The following is a 20,099-nucleotide window of genomic DNA, read 5'->3' as shown; positions in this document are numbered from 1 at the left end:
GCAGGTCTGACTTTCATCATTTGAAAAAATAACTGTAGAATAACTGAAATGCTGTGTTTATACTTGCAACAAGTTACAATATTACATGTCTTGCTCTTGCTTGATGATAAAATAAGCGTTAACCCTTTCATGCCTGAATTATGAGAACCTTAAGATTATTTTCCTCAGTGTTTTTATTCCTCTTTTGGCATGTTTCTGTAAATTGGCTTAAAATTTGATTTGATCTATCTCTCCTTTATGTGAAGCACTTTGTAACATGTTGTTTTAAAAAGTGCTATATAAATAAAGCTTTACTTACTTACTTACTATTTAAAAAACAATGCAATTGAAAAAAAAAAAAGTATGAACTTATTTTTCATGGAGTTGCAAAAATGTCCACTCAGCTGGACACCATGCATTTAATTTTTGAAGCAAAGAAACTTGTATTTACTGATATACTGTGTGAAAACTATGCAATAAAAACATGTTTAATGCTGCTAAGCCAATGTTTTGTCACATTTTAAGATACTCTAATACTAGTTATTACTCACTTCATGGAGATAATATGCAAAAAAACACCTTTTTGTTAAAAACAAAAAACAAAAAACTGTTAATTACAGTCTAATAACGATATCAAGCAATTTTTTACACTTAAACATATCACTGCAGATTAGGTGTATAGAGAACAACAAATTTACAATGGTATGAATTGCAGTGTATAGTATGATGCATAAGTGTCCACTGTGTTGGCTGATATGGAACTAAAACAACAAAACCCATGAATATACAAGAGAACAGATGGAGAATAGGTGTCCACTGTAGTGACCACTATGCATGAAAGGGTTAAAGTGAGTTCTTTTCTTTTCTGTTCTTTTCTTTTCTTGTCTTGTCTTGTCTTTTCCTTTCTTGCGCTCTGACCACCTTTAACACCTTTTATTGGTCTTGTCATTGCGCAGAGTGACTGAGCCATAAACTTTCTAGTAGTATCAGGTTTTCAGAAAACACCGATGTCTTTAAAGCAGGGGGGCTGCAGCTGACGTAGCTCTGCGTTGTCCTCCTGTTCCCAATGGATCCGGGGGGGTAACAAAAAAAACTGAGAAAAAACAAAAACTATTGGCTCCTGGGTTCCAACATCTGTACATCCAGCCACCGTCGGATCGTGCAGCCCTTGCCACCGAAAGTGTCAGCTCCGCATTACCTCACTCGTGGCCGGCCTGCCATTTACCCCTGCAGTTTAACTTTGGCGTGCATGCTCTCTCTCTCTCCCTCCCTCTTGCCACAGTCCCCCCCCCCCCCCCCCCCTCTCTCTCCCTCTCTCCTTTCCTGCTATTACGTCCGCTGCTGGTAAAGACGCGGAGACAGGGGGGGGATGTACAATTAAGAGCACATTGTAACGTCCTTGCGTTGCCTGCCGTGGCGGAAGAGGAGTGTGGCGTTAAAGCGGATGACCGTCGGTGGACTAGAAGAGGATAGAAAGAGAGAGATAGGGCTAGAGAAATAGAGAGAGAGAGAGAGAAAGAGAGAGAGTGAGGGGGGAATCACTCAAGATGCCTCGTTTTAGCGTAATTTGTCCTGCAGACTGTGCCCTTCCGGCGTTTTGAGGGCTGCTGTGAGCCTTATAGAGAGGCTGGCTGGCTACGCTATGCTGCCTGACCCTGCTGTGTTATGATAGCGTTGTCCGATTGTTTGGATTGAGGAAGGCTCCCATCAACCCAAATCAATGAGGATTCTGAGGCCATTCCTTCAGAAAGGAGCGCATATGCTGCAGTGTTTCTGTGGACAACGATCGAAGTCGACCACTATCAACAACGGTGAGAGACAAACATAGCACCATACCTTATCTCTACCCCTGCTTTGCATGCTTTCTCTCTTGAGTGATGAAAAAGCAAAGGAGGAAAAAAAAAAAAAAAAAAAAAAGGTGCTCGGTGGTGTTGGTTATAAGGGGGGAGATAAAGACAGGGGAGGGAGGTGAGTGGTTTCATTGGCCACCCGAGTGTGTGAGTAACATCTTCCGAGTCTGCAGTGGAGAGAAGCCTCTCCTTGTGCTCTTTGCATCTGTCCCGAGTTTTGTGTGCAGTCTACGCCGCCACCGAGAGGGCAAACGACTCCACATACTTTACCGGAACCCAGCTATATGTGCAGTGTTCCGGTGGTGCATCTGAAGCAGGGCCAAAAAAAAAAAAACGGACAATGCGGGGATCAAGTCATTAAACTTAAGGAGCCTGTGGAGGCAGTAGTAGTAAGGGCCCCGGTTCAGAACCATGGATAGCACCGGTTCAGAACCATGGATAGTGCCATAGCAGGAGGAACTGCATGGGATCAACTCGCAAAGTTTTCATGTCAATACATTTATATCAACGAATAACTCATCTACAGCAATAAGTTCTGTAGATTAAATATGGGTGTAGTTAAGTTCGTGCATCTGAAGCAGGGTCAAAAAACAAAAGGACAATGCGGGGATCAAGTCATTAAACTTAAGGAGCCTGTGGAGGCGGTAGTACAGTAGTAAGGGCCCCGGTTCAGCACCATGGATAGCGCCATAGCAGGAGGAACCGCATGGGATCAACTCACAAAGTTTTCACGTCAATACATTTATATCAACGAATAACTCATCTACAGCAATAAGTTCTGTAGATTAAATATGGGTGTAGTTAAGCTTCTTAATGAGAATGTTTTCTCATTAGGAACACTAGAAGTCCCCAAACTCCACTTGGCATAAACTCTGGAGTAACTGTGTTGCATGCTGTAATCCCAACACAGTTTCCCTGTTCTCACATTTATCACTTTGCAGTAAGTTAAGCAGACATTTTACTCCATGAGCTCTCAATGACACACATGCATTAAGCAATGCACAGGCACACTGTACACAAACAGCACTCAACATTCCCTGGCAGAAAGCCTAAACCATGTCCTCTAGTCATGTCTTGGCAATTCGCTGCATTGCTGCTGCTCACTCGTAACATAACTACAGCTCTAAAAAAACAAAACAAAACAAAAAAACACCATTCCACAATGTATCCAAAGTAAGAAAGAAAATCGGTTCTACAGTGGAAGTCAAATACAGCACCGTCCCCTGTCTTATCCTGTCACTTACTACGGGGCTCCAGTAGTTTCAGCTGGAACAGCTTTCAAATTCAGGGCAGACAATTAGAAACTCCATTAAGCACAGTTGATTCCTTTGAGGTAGTTGGACCAAAAGCAGCACACACACTGGGATCTGTGGGACTCGGATATAAAACACCACCAGTCCTTATCCTGCATCTCTGCTCACTGTTAGATGAACCTTATGACCTCAATCAAAACCTGTGAGTCAGCTCGTTGCATGTTTACAGTGAATTATGCTGTTTGAGGTGAAACTGTGTCAAATGAAGACTGAAGCCTTTTTTTTTTTTTTTTTTTTTAATATTTACCCGTTTGCTAGGCCAATTATAGGTTTAACCATTTCTTGTGTATCTGTTCTAAATTAATTGTTCTTTTACAACAAAATCACAAAAAGGTTATTTTATTGTGGTTTTTCTGCTCATTCTAGAAAGTTACATGTAATTTCAAATGAGAGAACAATATGATGACTTTGTACTTTTTGGAGTGTAAACAAACAGTGTCCTACCCATGACACTGCCTCTTATAGTTGAACTTCCATGTCCATTGTACACCAGCAATTACACAAGCATATGATACTTTGGAAAGGGCGTTTTTTCAGTTCTATGTTCTGTACATTGCTTTGTCAAACAAACAGTGATTACCAGAATGAAGGTTACAAAACCGTGGCATGCTGCATGGTAATCACACTGCATCATTCACACAGACTTTGTCCTGGGCCAGATCATGTAATGCAAGTATTTTGCTCTTCAGATTCAGGCACTGGGCCAAAATCACCTCCTGTGGACTTTTTTTAGTAAAAGATGCTTGAGTATAAGCTTAAATATTTGCACCTGGTTTTCTGTGTAGAGCCACAATCGCACCTGTGTTTCCTGTGTTGAAGTTCAAGACACAAGGTGGGATATCTGACAGGTGTGGTAGGTGGCATAATGAATAAAACACTATAAAACTTGATTTAATGAGTACTTTATTTATAAATAGCATAGTAATCTGGTAAAATTTTCCAGTTTTTCTGACTTACACCAAAAATTATTGAAGTTATTTAAGAATTGTGTTTCAGCAGTGACACAATAAGTCCCGGTATCTTTGTGTTTTTTGTTGTTTTTTTTTTAAATAAGTAACTTAATAAGTCCAAATTATTAGTACTGTTATGCTATGCTATGCATTTTTTAGTTTAGTAATAGATGCCGGTGCAGTTTATGCCATTAAATATTGATCAAAGTTGACATTTTAGCTGTCGAGATCTAATTTGATGTTTGTCTGGCGTTTTTACCTCTGTAATATTTTGTGTTTTTACGAGTTATTTCAGTAAATTATATTCTTTATGGTTGTAGCCTGAGAGTTGGGCACGAAAGCAGTAATGTGTTGAATGTGTGGTAGTGTTTTGTTCATACATCTTCCTGTTTTTTTTTTTGTCTTTCACTGAGAAAACAAAATAGTTTCGCAGACATTATGTAAAGAGAACTAGTTTGTTCTTTTCTGAGCTGACAAGTCTGTGAAGAACCTCAAGGACACAGTGAAGTGATAATGGAAACATCCACCGGCTTCGCTCTGAACAGCCGTGGTACGTTTTTTTTCCACAAGGTGGCAGCAAGCATAAAGAAATTCCTCTGAACTCTAAGCTGCTCTTGAAGTGGCAGAACCAAAGGGAAAGCTCTTGGGGAAACAGGGGCTTTGATTCATTGCTCCCAGTTTTTCCAGAATTGTTTGCTGTGCTGCCATCCATTCAATATGTCTATACTTTCATCCAAATCCAACAGAGTTTGTAGTGACATGAAGCACATTGACTGTACCACAACACACACAACAACTCCAATTTTATTGTTTTTCCTCACACACTAACTACAAATGACACAGTGAACAGCAAACTTATCCGAAACTCACACGATTCCTAAAAAAGAATGAACTATCATGTTTTTTCACGATCGCCGCCACTTTAATTGACACTTTAAATAATTGCTGTATTTTGTCTGCAGTGCATTTCATATGAGCCAGCAGTGTTTTATCGCTCATGAACGTATCTTGGCTGGAATGAAGTGAACATCAATTGTCCCTGATATGGGGAGGAAGCCTAGCAGATCCTCATTAGGGAATACTTTATCTTTTCCTGACAAAGATATATGTCCTACGTCTCCATAGCACTCTGCAAAGTCCCTCCCCTTCCTGGAAAAACCTCACTTCACATCCTCCAAACCATGACCTGATTTTTTTTTTCTAAGAAGCATACAGTATATCAAACTCCTGCATATCTGTAGGAGTGATTAATGTTATATTGAAGTTGTTATTGATGTTTCTTTATGCTGCAGTGACATATTCATTTCTAGCACTCACAGGGAACTCAATAGAAGTACAAAGCTAGATTAACGGATTTAGACTGTGACTCAAACCCTCCATTTTTCTCTTGGCTTTCACTGTCTTTATTCTCTCTGTCTGTGTGTCTGTCTTTGGGAAAAACGCTGATAGCCCCGATTAAATCCGCATCCATCTTTCTGTTTGTTTGGGTTTTTTTTTCTCCTGCACATATACAGTGCAAACAAACATGCATAAACACACACGGCTTCCCAGGGCAGCAGAGCTTCACAGCAACACTTTCATCTATTATATCAAAATCTTACATAAGGGGAAACAGACAGACACTGGTAGGGAAAAGAAAATCTCTCTCTCCCTCTCTCCTTCTCTTGATCTCTCCACGGGTTTGGTTTGGAGTGGGAATGTCAAACTGAGTCTCCTAGCAAAAGCCTCTAAATGTTTCATGCTGTTTCATCATAGGGAACAGCGAGGTTTGCTGTGCAGCTGAAGACTCACGTGTTCTTCCTCCATGTGTGTGCATGAGACACACACACACAGAGTGATAGGGACTCCCTATAATGAACACGAAGACACATACTGGTGCACAGGCACAAATGTTTGCTGGGAAATGTCAGGGTTATTGTATTGTATTGATTTCCCACTTTTCTTTATACAGTGCATGCTGAATATTGCACTGCAGCTCGATTCCGTGTACTTCATGGCATGACAAAACATCACGGATGGTATAACTCAATAATGGCATGAGGAAAAAAATAACAGTAATGCTTTAAATTCATCTAGCTTTGTAGATTGACAGTTTTTTTTTTTTTTTGAATGGAGGTGCACTTAAAAAGTTGCAAAAATGTACATGCCTATAGAACATAAACACTCTTTTAGCAATTAACACATTATAATACATAAATGTATGTGCTGTTTCTTTTGTCTTCTTTAGCTAAAGCAGTACTGAAATAGATTCTGCCACGAAACAAAAATTAGTGGACATGAATGTGTCTTTATGGACTTTGGTTGTCAAGTCAGTTTTATTTATAAAGCACATTTAACCCAAAAGGACCCAAACATCCACCAGCGACCGAAAGTATCTACTGATCTAAAATGTTAAATACCTGTTGATCCATTAATTCTATCATTACATGTAAATAATTGGTGTAAAATGCAGTTTGTCATCTTTTCATGGTCATCAGATATGACCCATTTGGATGTTCAGAGGCTCTGTAGTGAACATGGAAACACCGTCATCTTCTACAACATTGATTCACCAGTAAAACCAATGGAGTTAGATCAATGACAGTGGATGGACACACTTGGTTTATGTTCAATTAATGATAGATTTTGCTGAAAAAGTCACTTTTTCTTCAGTTTTCTCTGTTTTGATATAATAACCTTTGAATTTACTTTGGGTTTTCGTCAACATCTAAATTAACCCATAAAGACCCAAACATCCAAAGTCAACCAAAAGCATCTATTGATCTAAACTGTTGATCCACTAATCCTATCAATACATGTAAATAATTGGTGTAAAGTGTGGTTTGTCATCTTTTCATGGTCGTCAGATATGACCCATTTGGATGTTCAGAGGCTCCGTAGTGAACATGGAAACACCGTCATCTTCTACAACATTGATTCACCAGTAAAACCCATGGAGTTGGATCAATGACAGTGGATGGACACACTGGGTTTATGTTCAATTTATGATATATTTTACTGAAAAAGTCAACTTTTCTTCAATTTTTTCCTGTTTTGATACAATAACCTTTGACTTTACTCTTAGCTTTTATGAACATCTTCATGATCAGTCAGTTAAACATAGGAAAATACATGGTTTTCACTAGAAAAAATGCTAAATTCAGAGGATAATATAATAAATGGTGATGAATCACTAAGGAAAGTTTAGACAGACAGAAAACTTCATTTGGAAACTGACACAAAAGTCACACTGGGTCCTTATGGGTTAATATATAAAACTGAATATAGGAAATTCATAATTTATACTGCAACATGCAAAATACAGAGGGTAATATTGTAATAAATGGTGATATATCATTTAAAAAAGGTTAAATAAAGAGAGAAAAAATCATTTGGGAACTGACACAAAAGTAGCACTGTGTCTTTATGGGTTAAAAACAGATATTGACCAAAAAACAGATAATAAAATCTACATAAGTAAAATAAAATAAAATGAAGTAAAATAAACAAAATACCAAAATGTCAATTCTCAGTCCGGTTTAAAAGCCAGAGACAAAAAATGAGTTTTTAAACTATTTTTAAAAGTACCATCTGTATACTGGTTATAACTTGTTTTCATGTGTTGATGTGGTTCATTTGTGTTTCCATTAGGTCATAATTCTCCTCCTGTTTTGTCAGTGTGTGGGTCTGTGCTGTACTATGTCTGTCCTTCTATGTGTGCAGAAACCTGTTGCAGGTCATTCTCACCTCTGATTCTTAGAAAACTGTTGTGATTGAAAGCCTTATGTATGGATTTTTTTTTTTTTTTTTTTTTTTTTTTTAGCTCTTTGTGCTTACGTTCCATTAGTAATAAGCTTTGGAGATGGGAATTGTGCACAGTATCAAAACTGACTAAGGTTTTTCCTTTTGCACACACTGACTCCAGATCAGCTTGTGTTTAAAACATGGTGGACATGATTGAAATGCTTTGTATAAATGGCTAGATCAAACACCGTGGTTTGGAAGTGCAGGCTTCCCTTCCTCAAACACCCATCCTATGGCTGCATTATGAAAGTAAATCAGTCTCATCAGATTTTGAATTATAAAAGCCATTGAATTCCTAGCATTGAATATTTTTTTGTACTGAAATTAAGTATCTGAATTTTTTGTCTCTTGATTTAACTATGTTCATAAATTTAGAGTAAAAAAAATTCAGATGCAAAAAATTCAGAAACAAAAAAAATTCTGATGCAAAAAAATTCAGAAGCAAAAAAAATGAGATGCAAAAAATTCAGAAGCAAAAAAATTCAGATGCAAAAAATTCAGATCACTCATCCAGGACACCAAGGATAAGCAATTGATTCTTTTTTATTTTATTTAAATTAATTAATTTATTTATTTTATTATTTTTATTAATATTTTAATTTTTTTTCATTTATTTTATTTTTTATTTATTTTTTATTTTTTATTTATTTATTTTTTCATAAGCAGTCCTATCTCAAGTTGAACTGACAGCCAGCCAGTCGAGTTATATTAGGTTGGTCAAGTGACGCCAATGCAGGAAGACGGTTAGCATGGATGTGCGATCTGAATTTTTTTGCATCTGAATTCTGAATTTTTTTGCATCTGAATTTTTTCCATCTGAATTTTTTTTTATTCTAAATCTATGTTCATAGTTGAATTCATAGACAAAAAAATTCAGATACTTAATTTTACTGTTAAAAAAATTCAGATACTTAATTTCAATGCAAAAAAAATCAGTGCTAGAAATTCAATGGCTTTTTTATGGAAGTAAATCTGTCTCATAAAATTTTGAATTATAAAAGCCATTGAATTTCTAGCACTGAATTTTTTTGCACTGAAATTAAGTATCTGAATTTTTTGTCTCTGAATTCAATTATGTTCATAAATTTAGAATAAAAAAAAATTCTGATGCAAAAAATTCAGACGCAAAAAATTCAGATCACACATCCGGGACACCAAGGACAAGCAATTGATTCTATATGAAGTGAACCGACAGCCAGCCAGCCAATCGAGTTATGTTAGGTTGGTCATGTGACTCTGATGCAGGAAGACGGTCAGTGCGGATGCGTGATCTGAATTTTTTGCATCTGAATTTTTTTTGCATCTGAATTTTTTTTGCATCTGAATTTTTTTTGCATCTGAATTTTTTTGCATCTGAATTTTTGCATCTGAATTTTTTTGCATCTGAATTTTTTTTGCATCTGAATTTTTTTGCATCTGAATTTTTGCATCTGAATTTTTTGCATCTGAATTTTTTGCATCTGATTTTTTTTTTGCATCTGAATTTTTTTGCATCTGAATTTTTTTGCATCTGAATTTTTTTGCATCTGAATTTTTGCATCTGAATTTTTCCTATCTGAATTTTTTTGCATCTGAATTCTTTGCATCTGAATTTTTCGCATCTGAATTTTTTTGCATCAGAAGTTTTTGCATCTGAATTTTTTTTTGCATCTGAATTTTTCACATCTGAATTTTTTGCATCTGAATTTTTTTGCATCTGAATTTTTTTTGCATCTGAATTTTTTGCATCTGAATTTTTTTTGCATCTGAATTTTTGCATCTGAATTTTTTTTGCATCTGAATTTTTTTGCATCTGAATTTTTGCATCTGAATTTTTTTGCATCTGAATTCTTTGCATCTGAATTTTTTCCATCTGAATTTTTTTAATCTAAATGTATGTACGTAGTTCAATTCATTGACAAAAATTCAAATACTTAATTTTAGTGCAAAAAAAATTCAGATACTTAATTTCAATGCAAAAAAAATGAGTGCTAGAAATATCAATGCCTTTTATAATTCAAAATCTAATGAGACAGATTTCCTTCCATACTGCATTCCCTTTGTTTCCTCTTTGACATACTTTGCTTCTTTTTTTTTTATTTCCATCTATCACAGATCATCTATCTTTTCCCCCATAGAATTCCTAATACGTACCTCAATCACGTATGATTGCGTTAAAAGAGTTGGATAGGGGAGAGGAGGAGGAGGAGGAGGAGGAGGGGGATGGAGAGGGCTGAGGGGGACTGAGTGAGAAAGAGAGAGAGATGGAGGAGGAGGAGGAGGGGGTGGGGGGGGCTATGGACCGCGACCATTCACTCCCACTGTCGGCGATGGAACGACAGCATCCATTCGGGACGCACCGGGAATAATGCTTCAGCTACTTTATTATTTGTGCGCTACAACAAAAAGCACTCCGCTGTGTGTTCGCCACAACTAATTGTTGCTTTTTCAGTCGAGACTCTCTTGCTCGCTCTTAAATTACATCTCTGCAGCATCCTTGCAGAGTAGCCGATTCCATTTTCCCGGCTGCATTTATAGAGGTGCCATCGACGGAACCGAGGAGTGGGCTCATGTAGGGTCTATATATATATATATATATATGTGTGTGTGTGTGTGTGTGTGTGCAGCCTGGATAAGGACGGATAGGACGGAAATTCGATATGCATGGAGTAAATATTTAAGGAAAAAAAAAAGTTTGCATCCTTCCCACAGTCGTGTTTGGATTCAGGCTGGTGTGCAGATGAGGATTCGTGCTTGTCAGACGCGGCGCTGTTCACCTGGAATACCTGAGGCTCTCCAATGACACGCAGCTGCATCAACTTATCAACACTGTTGCATGTTTTTTTTTTTGTTTTTTTTCCACGCCTGATGTTTCGGCCCCTGTGGCCTAACCCGTAAATATACTGTATGTTTCATGCAATATCGCCTTTGACTGGAGCTGGAACTGGAACTTGCAGCACCTGAATTCCTGCGCTCCCGTCCCCCCACCCCCCCATCAGAAGGATGCTGCCGGAGGTTGCGATGATGCACGGGACTTGGAGGATTTTCTAAATGATCAGGATGACATTTGGGTGAACCGATAAATAGATCTTTTTTTTTTCCTCTGACCAAAAAAAAAAAAAAAAAAGAGAGAGAGAGAGAGAAAAAAAAAAAAAAACAGCTGCACCAAGATCCGACCTCAGCCGAACTAGACTCGCGGTTTTCAGACTCGGTTCGGGGAGGATGGCTGCGATCGCCAGCTCCCTGATCCGCCAGAAACGTCAGGCGAGGGAGTCGAACAGCGACCGGGTCTCTACTTCTAAACGTCGCCCCAGCCCCAGCAAAGACCCCCGCTCTCTGTGTGAGAGGCATTTCTTAGGGGTCTTCAGCAAAGTCCGCTTCTGCAGTGGCAAGAAAAGACCCGTCCGGAGGCGACCAGGTCAGTGCTGTAGATGCTTTTTTTTTTTTTTTTTTTTTTTTTTAGTCTTTTGATATGTGTTATGTGTGCATATGGAGAGACCAAACGGTTTCCCCCCACCCCCCCACCCCGCCTCTCTCTGGAGCAGCAGAGGCATTATACTGCAGTCAAGGGCTCCAATATGAACCGGAGGAGAAGGTAGATTTTTCTCCGCGGTGCGTAAAGTCCACCTGTTCCATTAGATCTTGTTGTCTGTCGATCCACGCACGACAAGATTCCCAATAAACCGAAAAGGAGCAGCCTGAATGCATAAATGATCCATATGCTGTGACGTTACCCCATTCTCTAATGTGATACAGCTCTGATCAGAATAATAAAACCCCCTGAATCAAGATTGATGCTCCTGTATCCAAGCCAGTTTGTTCCAACAGCAGTCTATTATGAATCAGCTTTTGCCCAGCATTTTACACACTTAATTGTTACACCTCCCTACCTATCAAACACACACACACATATATACACACAACTTGGATAGGCATAGAAAGGCTGCTGTAAATTGCCTAATTCAATATTAATGTAGATTGGGGTACTGAGAGGAGATAAGTTGCACCGCAGTGCACCAAGGCTCTTTTGAGATTAAATGTTTTTAATGGTAAATGTTTATTGCAGAGGGAGCTTTACTGCAGTGAAGGGAGGTATAGCTTTAGTGATTAAGAGCTACTGTATTGATAGACATAGGCTCTGTGCCTACTATATGCAGCGATACCGCTTCCTCTTTATTATTTTTCCTGTGTTCTTGGTGGACAGATCAAGTCTAGCGAGCCAGCGGTGCAAGTCTCCCCTCCCTGTATCCAGATAGTTCTGTCATGTGATGAACGACAGTCAGGTCCACTCTGAGTTCTGCAGACGGAGTGATGAGGAATGAGCCAGGGGGGCAGATTAATTTTTGAGACAGAAATGGAGGACAACTGAAGCAGTCATCCAGCCAAGCAGACAGACGAAATTAAAATCCTGCAGACACACAGTCACACTAGACAGACAAACAATATCGCTGCCAAAACTGTTACCAAGAGCCTGAATGGAAACATAAGCAGCCAGATAGATAGACAGATAACAAACCAGTCCCCCCCCACCACCACCTCCCTAGATACTGTTGGGCAGGTAGGTAATTCCTTCCAGTGCACAAGGCCAGACAGACAGGCTGTATCTCCTTCCTTTTCTATTTCCACTGATGCTTTGCCATTTATTTGCATATAAACAGCCGATACACTGGAGAATTTATGAATTCTGCCTGTTAAAGATTGTTGTTTTTCCTTCTGTCCCCCTCCCCCTTCGTAAGATGCACCCTCGAAACCTCCACAGGTGTCCCATAAGGGCTGCAGGCTAGGTCAGTAGCTCAGCCTCCATCCGTGTGTGCTGTGTTTCTTCTCGTCTCCACCCCATCTCGCGCCCATGTCGACTCCCCCTCGGCCTGGGAGGGGGGAGGGGGAGGGAGGGGAAAGGGTGGTTGGATGGTTTGGGAGGGTACAGAAAGTGAGGGAGGGAGGGAGGGGCTGGGGCCTCGACACCTGTCTAACAGCCGGCGACCCTCTTCTTTGCTGATTTCTTCTTTTTTTCTTTCATCCTTCCTTCTGTGTGGCTTTCTTGGATTTTTAAGCTTAATTTCTTATTTTTTCTCGTAGCCAAAGCTCTTTAGTCAGTCGTTTGTTGCTCTTCTGTCTTATCTCTTTGTCTCTGCCTCTTCTCATTTTGTTTCTGCCTCATTCTCTTTGTCAGTCAATGTCGGAACAGTCTTTATTCTCACTCTTCGTTATATGTCTAAATATGTGTCAAGTACTGCTGTGTAAGTGTAGTACAAGTTCTTGCTGTATTGTATATTGGTGTACATGGTTATGATGTGTTTCTCTCTGTCAAACACTATATCAGAACAGGTGATCATTCACCATTTCATGGTCATGACACCATTTGTCAGTGTACCTAAATGTTTTTGTCCTTCTGTATTGGTATGAAGTAAATTTATTGACGTATTATTGGCTCATACAGGATGATGTCCTATATGTTGCCCATGACAGGCATTTTTCTTGCACAAACACTTTGGTGTTGACCTGATCTTTGTAAGATGCCTATACTCACAGACACATGAACACATGTGTGCGCTCAGTACACACTCTGCTAAATGATTGGAACTGATGAGCCGTCAGCAATTGCTCTGCCCCACGTTGAGGCCTTAATTTATGGAAGTGTAGTTATCACATGTGATTTACTGATGTGGACACTCCCATGTGCTTTCATTTACACATAAGCACACACAGACACACATGCACATTCTCCTCACCGTTCCTGTGATGGATGATGAAGGGCCTGTCGCAGGAATTGATGGCCCCAACGCAGGGGTAGGTGAGTGGGGAATTGATGGCCAGAATGATGAACAGCCAAGCAGACGTGAACCCACTCTAGCTGGGGGTCACAGCTTAGTCCCTCTACAGGTTGGACTCTACATACTTATCTACCATACAAATAATATTTGCTCTCGTAACTATTATAATGGTCAGCTTCAAAGCACAGACTTCACATTTGCTCTGATTCAGCTAAAATGTGATTTTTCCCACTTTCTATACTGATATAAAGTTGAAAAATGTATCGCTTTCTATCAGATATTTTGGAGGTGTCATGTGATAAACTGTACTGCACCGAACTGCAAGACCTCCAACTGTAGTTATGACCTTGGACGACAGTCAGACTCACTCATCCTCTTTTATTCCAGTCACATTCATCATTTATCAGAACAAGCTGTGTGCTCGCAATGCAAGCATTTTCAGTTCCTGAATGTTGATTTAGGTACATAAAATGAAACTGAGCACCAATTAAACGGTGACAAAATGCATTATTTGTTTCATTTGTCAGGCAGAAAATAAACAAAGGATTTGTAATTTCAACAGCTGACTTGCTGTTTGAGTGGAGCTTTTTTTTGAGTCTCAAGTGCAGAAAAAAAACACACTGTTCAGTTCAGTGCTTCATAATTCAAAGTGAAAATATGAGCAGAAGTTGCATCAAATACAGTAAAGACAACATAATCTTATTTCATGATTGCACATAATGAGTTTTGTACATTTTAAAATGTTTTTTTTAATTACATGGCTAAATCCAGTCCTACTACTACTGGTGTTTTCTCACTCTGTTCACTGTTTTTACACAAAATGGATATCAGACCATGGGACCACATGAACATTTTTGTCAGATAAACACAGGTTTTCCACATTCCTGTTTTTTGGCCTTGCCTGAGGCTGGAAGGCTTTCTTTGCCCTGAGCTTATACTTGTTTCCACCTGCTCCCCTGAAGTGTTGAGCTTTTCTAGCAGCACACTGGTCAGACGCCAGATGTCACAGCCTCAAAGTTGGAGGTCAGTTCAGGGATATGAAAAAAAAAACATAGAAGGTTTAGAAACTTTGGGTGTACCTGAATTTGTTACCTTCAAATACTTTGTAAAAAAAAAAAAAAAGAGAAATTTCAATGAGTATCAGCATGGAACCACACATTTACAGTTGCTTCATACCAAATAAAGACACAGATGGCATGTCAGTGTGCATTAAAGTGTGACTTAAACTCTAAAAATAATGCGAATAATCATGATTTTTGTACCAGATGACATCGGTAAGGCATTATTAGAACGTAATTATATGCCCATTGATTTACAGTCATATTGTTCTCATCATTAAGGCTGTCCAGATAAGCAGATATGTATGTATTTTGGGGACTGTGTAGATTAACAAATGATAATACATTGTTTGACATTGTCCTTTAGATAACTAAGTTTTAGGTTTCTGTTTGTTTTTCTTTAATTTTATGTATTCATCAGGAGACTGAAGAGTACCATTGTAGCTGCTAGTTTGGGGTGGTAATATATCTTTTTTAAATTAAGGGGGAGAAAAAATGGAAAAAAGAGAATATACAATATATTTTTTGTTAATGTACTTTATAACTCAAGTGTAAAATCTCAGTACTCTCCAGCCTCCACTTCCAAATGATCTTTCTTTTGTATAAAAAGATTGATTTGAAAAAATGATTCATTTCTTTTGATGCATCTAAAAATGTTCAATGCCGTTCTGACATATTCTTGGTGGGTTTGGTGCTGTGGCTTGGCCAATGGTTTGTGTGTGTATGTATGTGTGTTTTGCGTGCTTTGTGCGTATGTGTGTGTGTGTGTTTCAGAGCCGCAGCTGAAAGGCATCGTGACACGACTGTTCAGCCAGCAGGGTTTCTACCTGCAGATGCAGCCGGATGGAACCATCGACGGCAGCAAGGACGAGAACAGCGACAATAGTGAGTGGAGCAATATGAAAGATACAGCTTCCAGCATAAAACATTAAATAGCAATGAGTCACTTGGTTATATAATATATTACCACATTGTATATGCTCTACTTAATGATTTTTAATTCTTATATAACTGGATATTTTGGCAGTGGTGTAAATCACCCTAAAATTAGTTTTCGATATCTTCAATACACAGATTCAAAAAAAAAAAAAAAAACTCCACAAAGCAATGCCCTCTTTTCTGCATCTGGACACACATTATTATGCATGAGATATAAAGACGATCTGTCAAAACTAACTCAGTGCTTATTCAACCAACTTCACAGTGAGTAAATATAATATCTATTTCATTTCCAGCCAAAAAGAAATAACCAAATATCACTTGCCCGGGCTCACTAAATAAACCATACTGTGTACGCTGCATGATTGTGGGTGTCACATTGTTTTGATTGATTCAGCTCTGAAGCATGTGTGATTATCGCAGCAGAATTTCCTTCCTGGAAAAACCCATTGGCTAAAACAACTGTAGCTATAGTTCTTGATGGGCGCCTTGTCACAAAGATCCCTGCTTGAGCCACTTCTATGCAATATTTCACCACCAATCGACTTTCCATACTGGACTACCAGTGGATAAATAGTCTCCTGGGTAAACTCCCCTGAAGCGATCACACCCCTTCTTGCTCCCACAGGACCCGAAAAGGGAAAAATCAGCAGGGTCCGTTGAAAGCTTTTAATATTAAAACATATAGGCTTTTTGTAGCAGTTCTATAGGAAGTGAAGTATCAAATTAAAGATATATGTCAGTAGAGAATCATCATCAAAGCCATAATTACGACACTCCCAGTCTGGAGTAAAGCCAGACAGGAAACCAATCATGACCTCTCTCTTAAACATCCTGCCAATCTTAAAGTAAGTCTGAGCCAAAGCTGCTGGACTGTAGCAGTCATGCGGTAAAAAGAACAGTCTCTCGCTGTCACTTGTCGTTTTACGTTTGATGAGGAGGTAGACCTTCCATGAGAACCGCTTAAAGCGTCGTAGAAAAATGGCCCCTGGAGCAAAAAGGTTGAATGCACTGCAAAGAAAAAGTGAGGAAAAATAAACTATAACCACTTATTACCATTATAAAATCACCTCCATAGATCCAGTGCTGCTTTTGGGGCTCTATTGTTATAAAGGTTTTAGCTGATGAGGTTTTTGTTGCATGTGAGGGTTTCCCCACCTCTAGGTAATCCTCTTGTTAAGCAGCCCTGCTGGTCCAGGGATGGAGGAATGCGGTGAATAATTCAACCACAGGAAACTAAAAATACCACCCTCTCCGTTTGTACCCAATGAATAATTCTCTGTATGAGATGCCTCTGGCTCAGTAACTGTCCAAAGGATAAGACAGATAAAGAGCAGGAGGTTCAGCAAGAGGAATCTGAAGTATTTCATGAGGAAAATAGAGACAGAAGCAGAAAAAGAAAAACAAAAAAAAACAGGGGAAATAAGAGATGTAGTAAAGCTTTGAGACAATCAGATAGAAATGGATGGAGAAGACTTGGTATTCAGGTCTTGCACTGAACTATTGATTGTCCGTCTGGATTATTAGAATAATAGATTACCCCTATCCTTGAACCACACCACCCTCTGACCTGCAGCATCCTCAGCAGCAGCAGCAGCAGATGGAATACAGTAATTTATTTCCAGGGGGAGGTTCAGTGAAAGCGATGGGATTGAGGCGCTGATGGTGCTGCCTGCAGTGCATACTAGGTGCGACCTAAACAGTTCTGTCACTTTTTTTTTTTTTTTATTATTTACCATATCTCTGCGCAGAATGACAAGGGTGATAAGGACGAAGCAAGGACAAAACTGAGCAGGAAATAGTTTTGGTGGTAGAAATGAAAGCTACTCGGATCACATGTATGAAATAGGGAGACTAGTGTGATCAGATAAACCGTGAAAGGTGGTAGAAGATAAGATTAGAGTGGAAACCTCTACACTCAGTGCAGGTCTGTAAAATCGATTTAGCATGACGGTGGGGTTACGCTTAAATAACTGCAGGGGCTGTGAAACACCATTCAATTAATTACCAGCCATGTTCAAATTTGAGCAGTTATTAATTTGATTGTCATCAGTTGATCGCCTGCAGTAATTACCTGCGCACATTGACGCCCTAGAAAGATTCTTCTGGTTATGAGACACCTGCAATATCAAGGCTTCACACTCCATCTGTCTCCTCTGCTTCTGGTTGATGGATGGGTGAGGGAAGACTATCTATTAGTTGAAGAATGCAGTCGCTAATTTCAAGTGTTTTATCAACTAAAGCAGAAGGACTGAGGTGCTGCGTTTAAGCACACATACTAAAACAGGCAGCACCTGTATCTGTGCATACCAGCTCTGGCGTCTTTATGTTGCATTGGAATTGGAGAGGTGCCCTTGGCATTTCAAGCCTGGCTCTGTGTTTCTCTAAACATTCCCACAGGGCTTATTTCCGGCTGTGCCAGTATTCTTCACATCAAATGGACTTGTTTTAGCCTACCTGCTGGATTTGCTTGTAGCTTATTGCTGCTCCCTTGGAGGACCTGCCATTTTGGCTTCATCCGGTTGTTTGAACCCATTTTGTCTGGCTCTTTGATGATAGAAAATCCCTAGAAATTTCCCAACTGTGTCCCTTCTCGAGCACAAATGCATGAAGAGGAAAATATAGGTTGGAGGTTATTAAGGAAGAGGAATCACCTTCAGAATAGTCATCAGGTGCACTTACAGCAGTAAGCACAGCTTTAATTATGGAATACATCAACTGCTGGAAGTGCAAATAGAAAAGCTGGACATTTAGAAGGTAGCTGAATGACAGCTCCTGTCAGTTGTGTAATTTTCTGGCAGGCAAATGAGAGCAGGAATGGCAGATTGTAATTATAACAAAATAGACTACTAGTGTGCCACATTTTCTATGTCTGTTCCTCACACTTTTTAAGCCAATCCATTACGGTGAGGCTTTCAGAGAGCCTTACTGCAAATATGCACAGAAAAAGCTTGAATATGTTTTGAGAGGTGGGGGTGTTCTGGGGTGAAGTGATACGTGACTGAATGGTGGACGGTGCCTCTGAGAGACACCGGCGGTCGTCACAGCAACAAAGGCAGCAGCCATGAAAGGCGAATGGAAAGAGGGATGAGACAGAAAGGAGGGAGAGAGTTTTGACAGAAAAGCAGAGACAGAGCAGTGATGAAAGAGGAGTTCAAGAAGTATGAGAAAACAGGGTGCTAATGGACTCACATTATGCCTTTAGCCTCTGAGTCTCAGGACTCAGGTATATGTAGCTAAAAGAGTGTTAAGGATATCTATGTGTATCACCTGCACCAGTGGCCTGTGGGCAAGTTTAAACCATTGGCAGGCGAAAGCAGCACGTCGATATTTATTGAGTGAAATTGAATCTGTTCAGAGGACAGACCCGTGTTGGCACGTCTCCCCTCGTCCCTGCCAGCTTTATCTGATAGTCCCCATCGCCACTTGCAGAACAATCATCCCAACAACACAGAGAGTCTGCAGTATGTCAAGAGCGTCCCTACACCCTGATAACCGAACCAGTGAAAGTCACAGAGCAGTGCCAGGCTTTTAGCCTCAAAACTTGTAGAACTGTAATTAAAAAAAAAAAAAAAAAAATCAAACAAATGTCTGTGCTTTAGTATATCTAATTGTATCTATCTATATCTCATTATTTCTTTAACAGTAAAATACATTTATTCTCAAGAAGTAGCAAATAATGAGCAAAACGTGACGTAAATGTGTAAATAAATATAGATAATCATGTCTATAACATGACATGTCCCAAAAGCAATGGGATGCTCTAAATATGTCTTTTTTAATATAATAATATACAGTATACTTCACAAAATTAATTTCATCTGTCTTTTCTTATACATACATCATCATTCGTACCAGAAAAACAGACACAATTGTGAGTGAAACCTTATTTTTACAGTTCTCAAAAGTAGTTTTTGTACATATTTTTGAATGGATTTAGATTTCCCCACAAATTAATTCCACAAGTAGAAAATTCTTGTGCTGTTAAAAATATGAATAAAACATAATCACAGCTATTCTGTTTTCAATCAGCAAGTTTGTTTGTATTTGCTTTGAGGCAACTTTCAATTAAATCTGACTCATGTAGTCTCGATGAAGTAAATAACAGATTTAATGAGTTTTAAACCTCAAAAGAGAAAATTCTGAATTTTATGTGTCACTGTTGATAATTCAGTTATGAATTTTTCATGTTACGGAGTACATTTTAGGTTCTGCAACTCATCTCAGTATTGTACATTTTCTTAAATATTTTATAGAAAATTACATAATTCATTACACTGTTAATTTATTGTTCGGTTCTTTAAGGGTGCTTTCGTTCGCCTAAGTTCATACCTTGTAAAATGGACCAATATTAGACTGAATCTTCTCCTGAGTGAAAGTATTTGGCATAGTCTATCTGTCACAAAACATTTTTTCAGATCTGCTTTAGCATTTAAACATTAGAGTCACACTGAAGTGGCTCAGCGTTCACATT

At 39.0% G+C, this 20,099-nt stretch overlaps 1 protein-coding gene across 4 annotated transcripts in view; it reads left to right on the top strand.

Annotated features, from left to right (window-relative positions):
- Nucleotides 1-1,310: 1,310 nt before the first annotated feature.
- fgf12a (fibroblast growth factor 12a) overlaps nucleotides 1,311-20,099 on the top strand; it is a 40,997-nt gene continuing 22,208 nt past the window's right edge. Inside the window, exons 1-4 of one of the 4 annotated variants that reach the window (XM_030160187.1) lie at nucleotides 10,496-10,962; nucleotides 11,006-11,272; nucleotides 12,591-12,638; nucleotides 15,461-15,571. In XM_030160187.1, the coding sequence (XP_030016047.1) occupies nucleotides 11,077-11,272; nucleotides 12,591-12,638; nucleotides 15,461-15,571 (355 nt within the window). In that variant the 5' untranslated portion in view covers nucleotides 10,496-10,962; nucleotides 11,006-11,076. Of the gene's footprint in view, nucleotides 1,791-10,495; nucleotides 10,963-11,005; nucleotides 11,273-12,590; nucleotides 12,639-15,460; nucleotides 15,572-20,099 lie in introns of those variants that run through there. The other 3 variants (XM_030160186.1, XM_030160188.1, XM_030160189.1) reach the window with 3 other exon arrangements.

Source organism: Sphaeramia orbicularis, chromosome 17, assembly GCF_902148855.1.
Source record: "Sphaeramia orbicularis chromosome 17, fSphaOr1.1, whole genome shotgun sequence".
Lineage (NCBI taxonomy): Eukaryota > Metazoa > Chordata > Actinopteri > Kurtiformes > Apogonidae > Sphaeramia > Sphaeramia orbicularis.
Note: the sequence above shows the minus strand (reverse complement) of the source record. Positions and strands in the feature narration are given on the sequence as shown.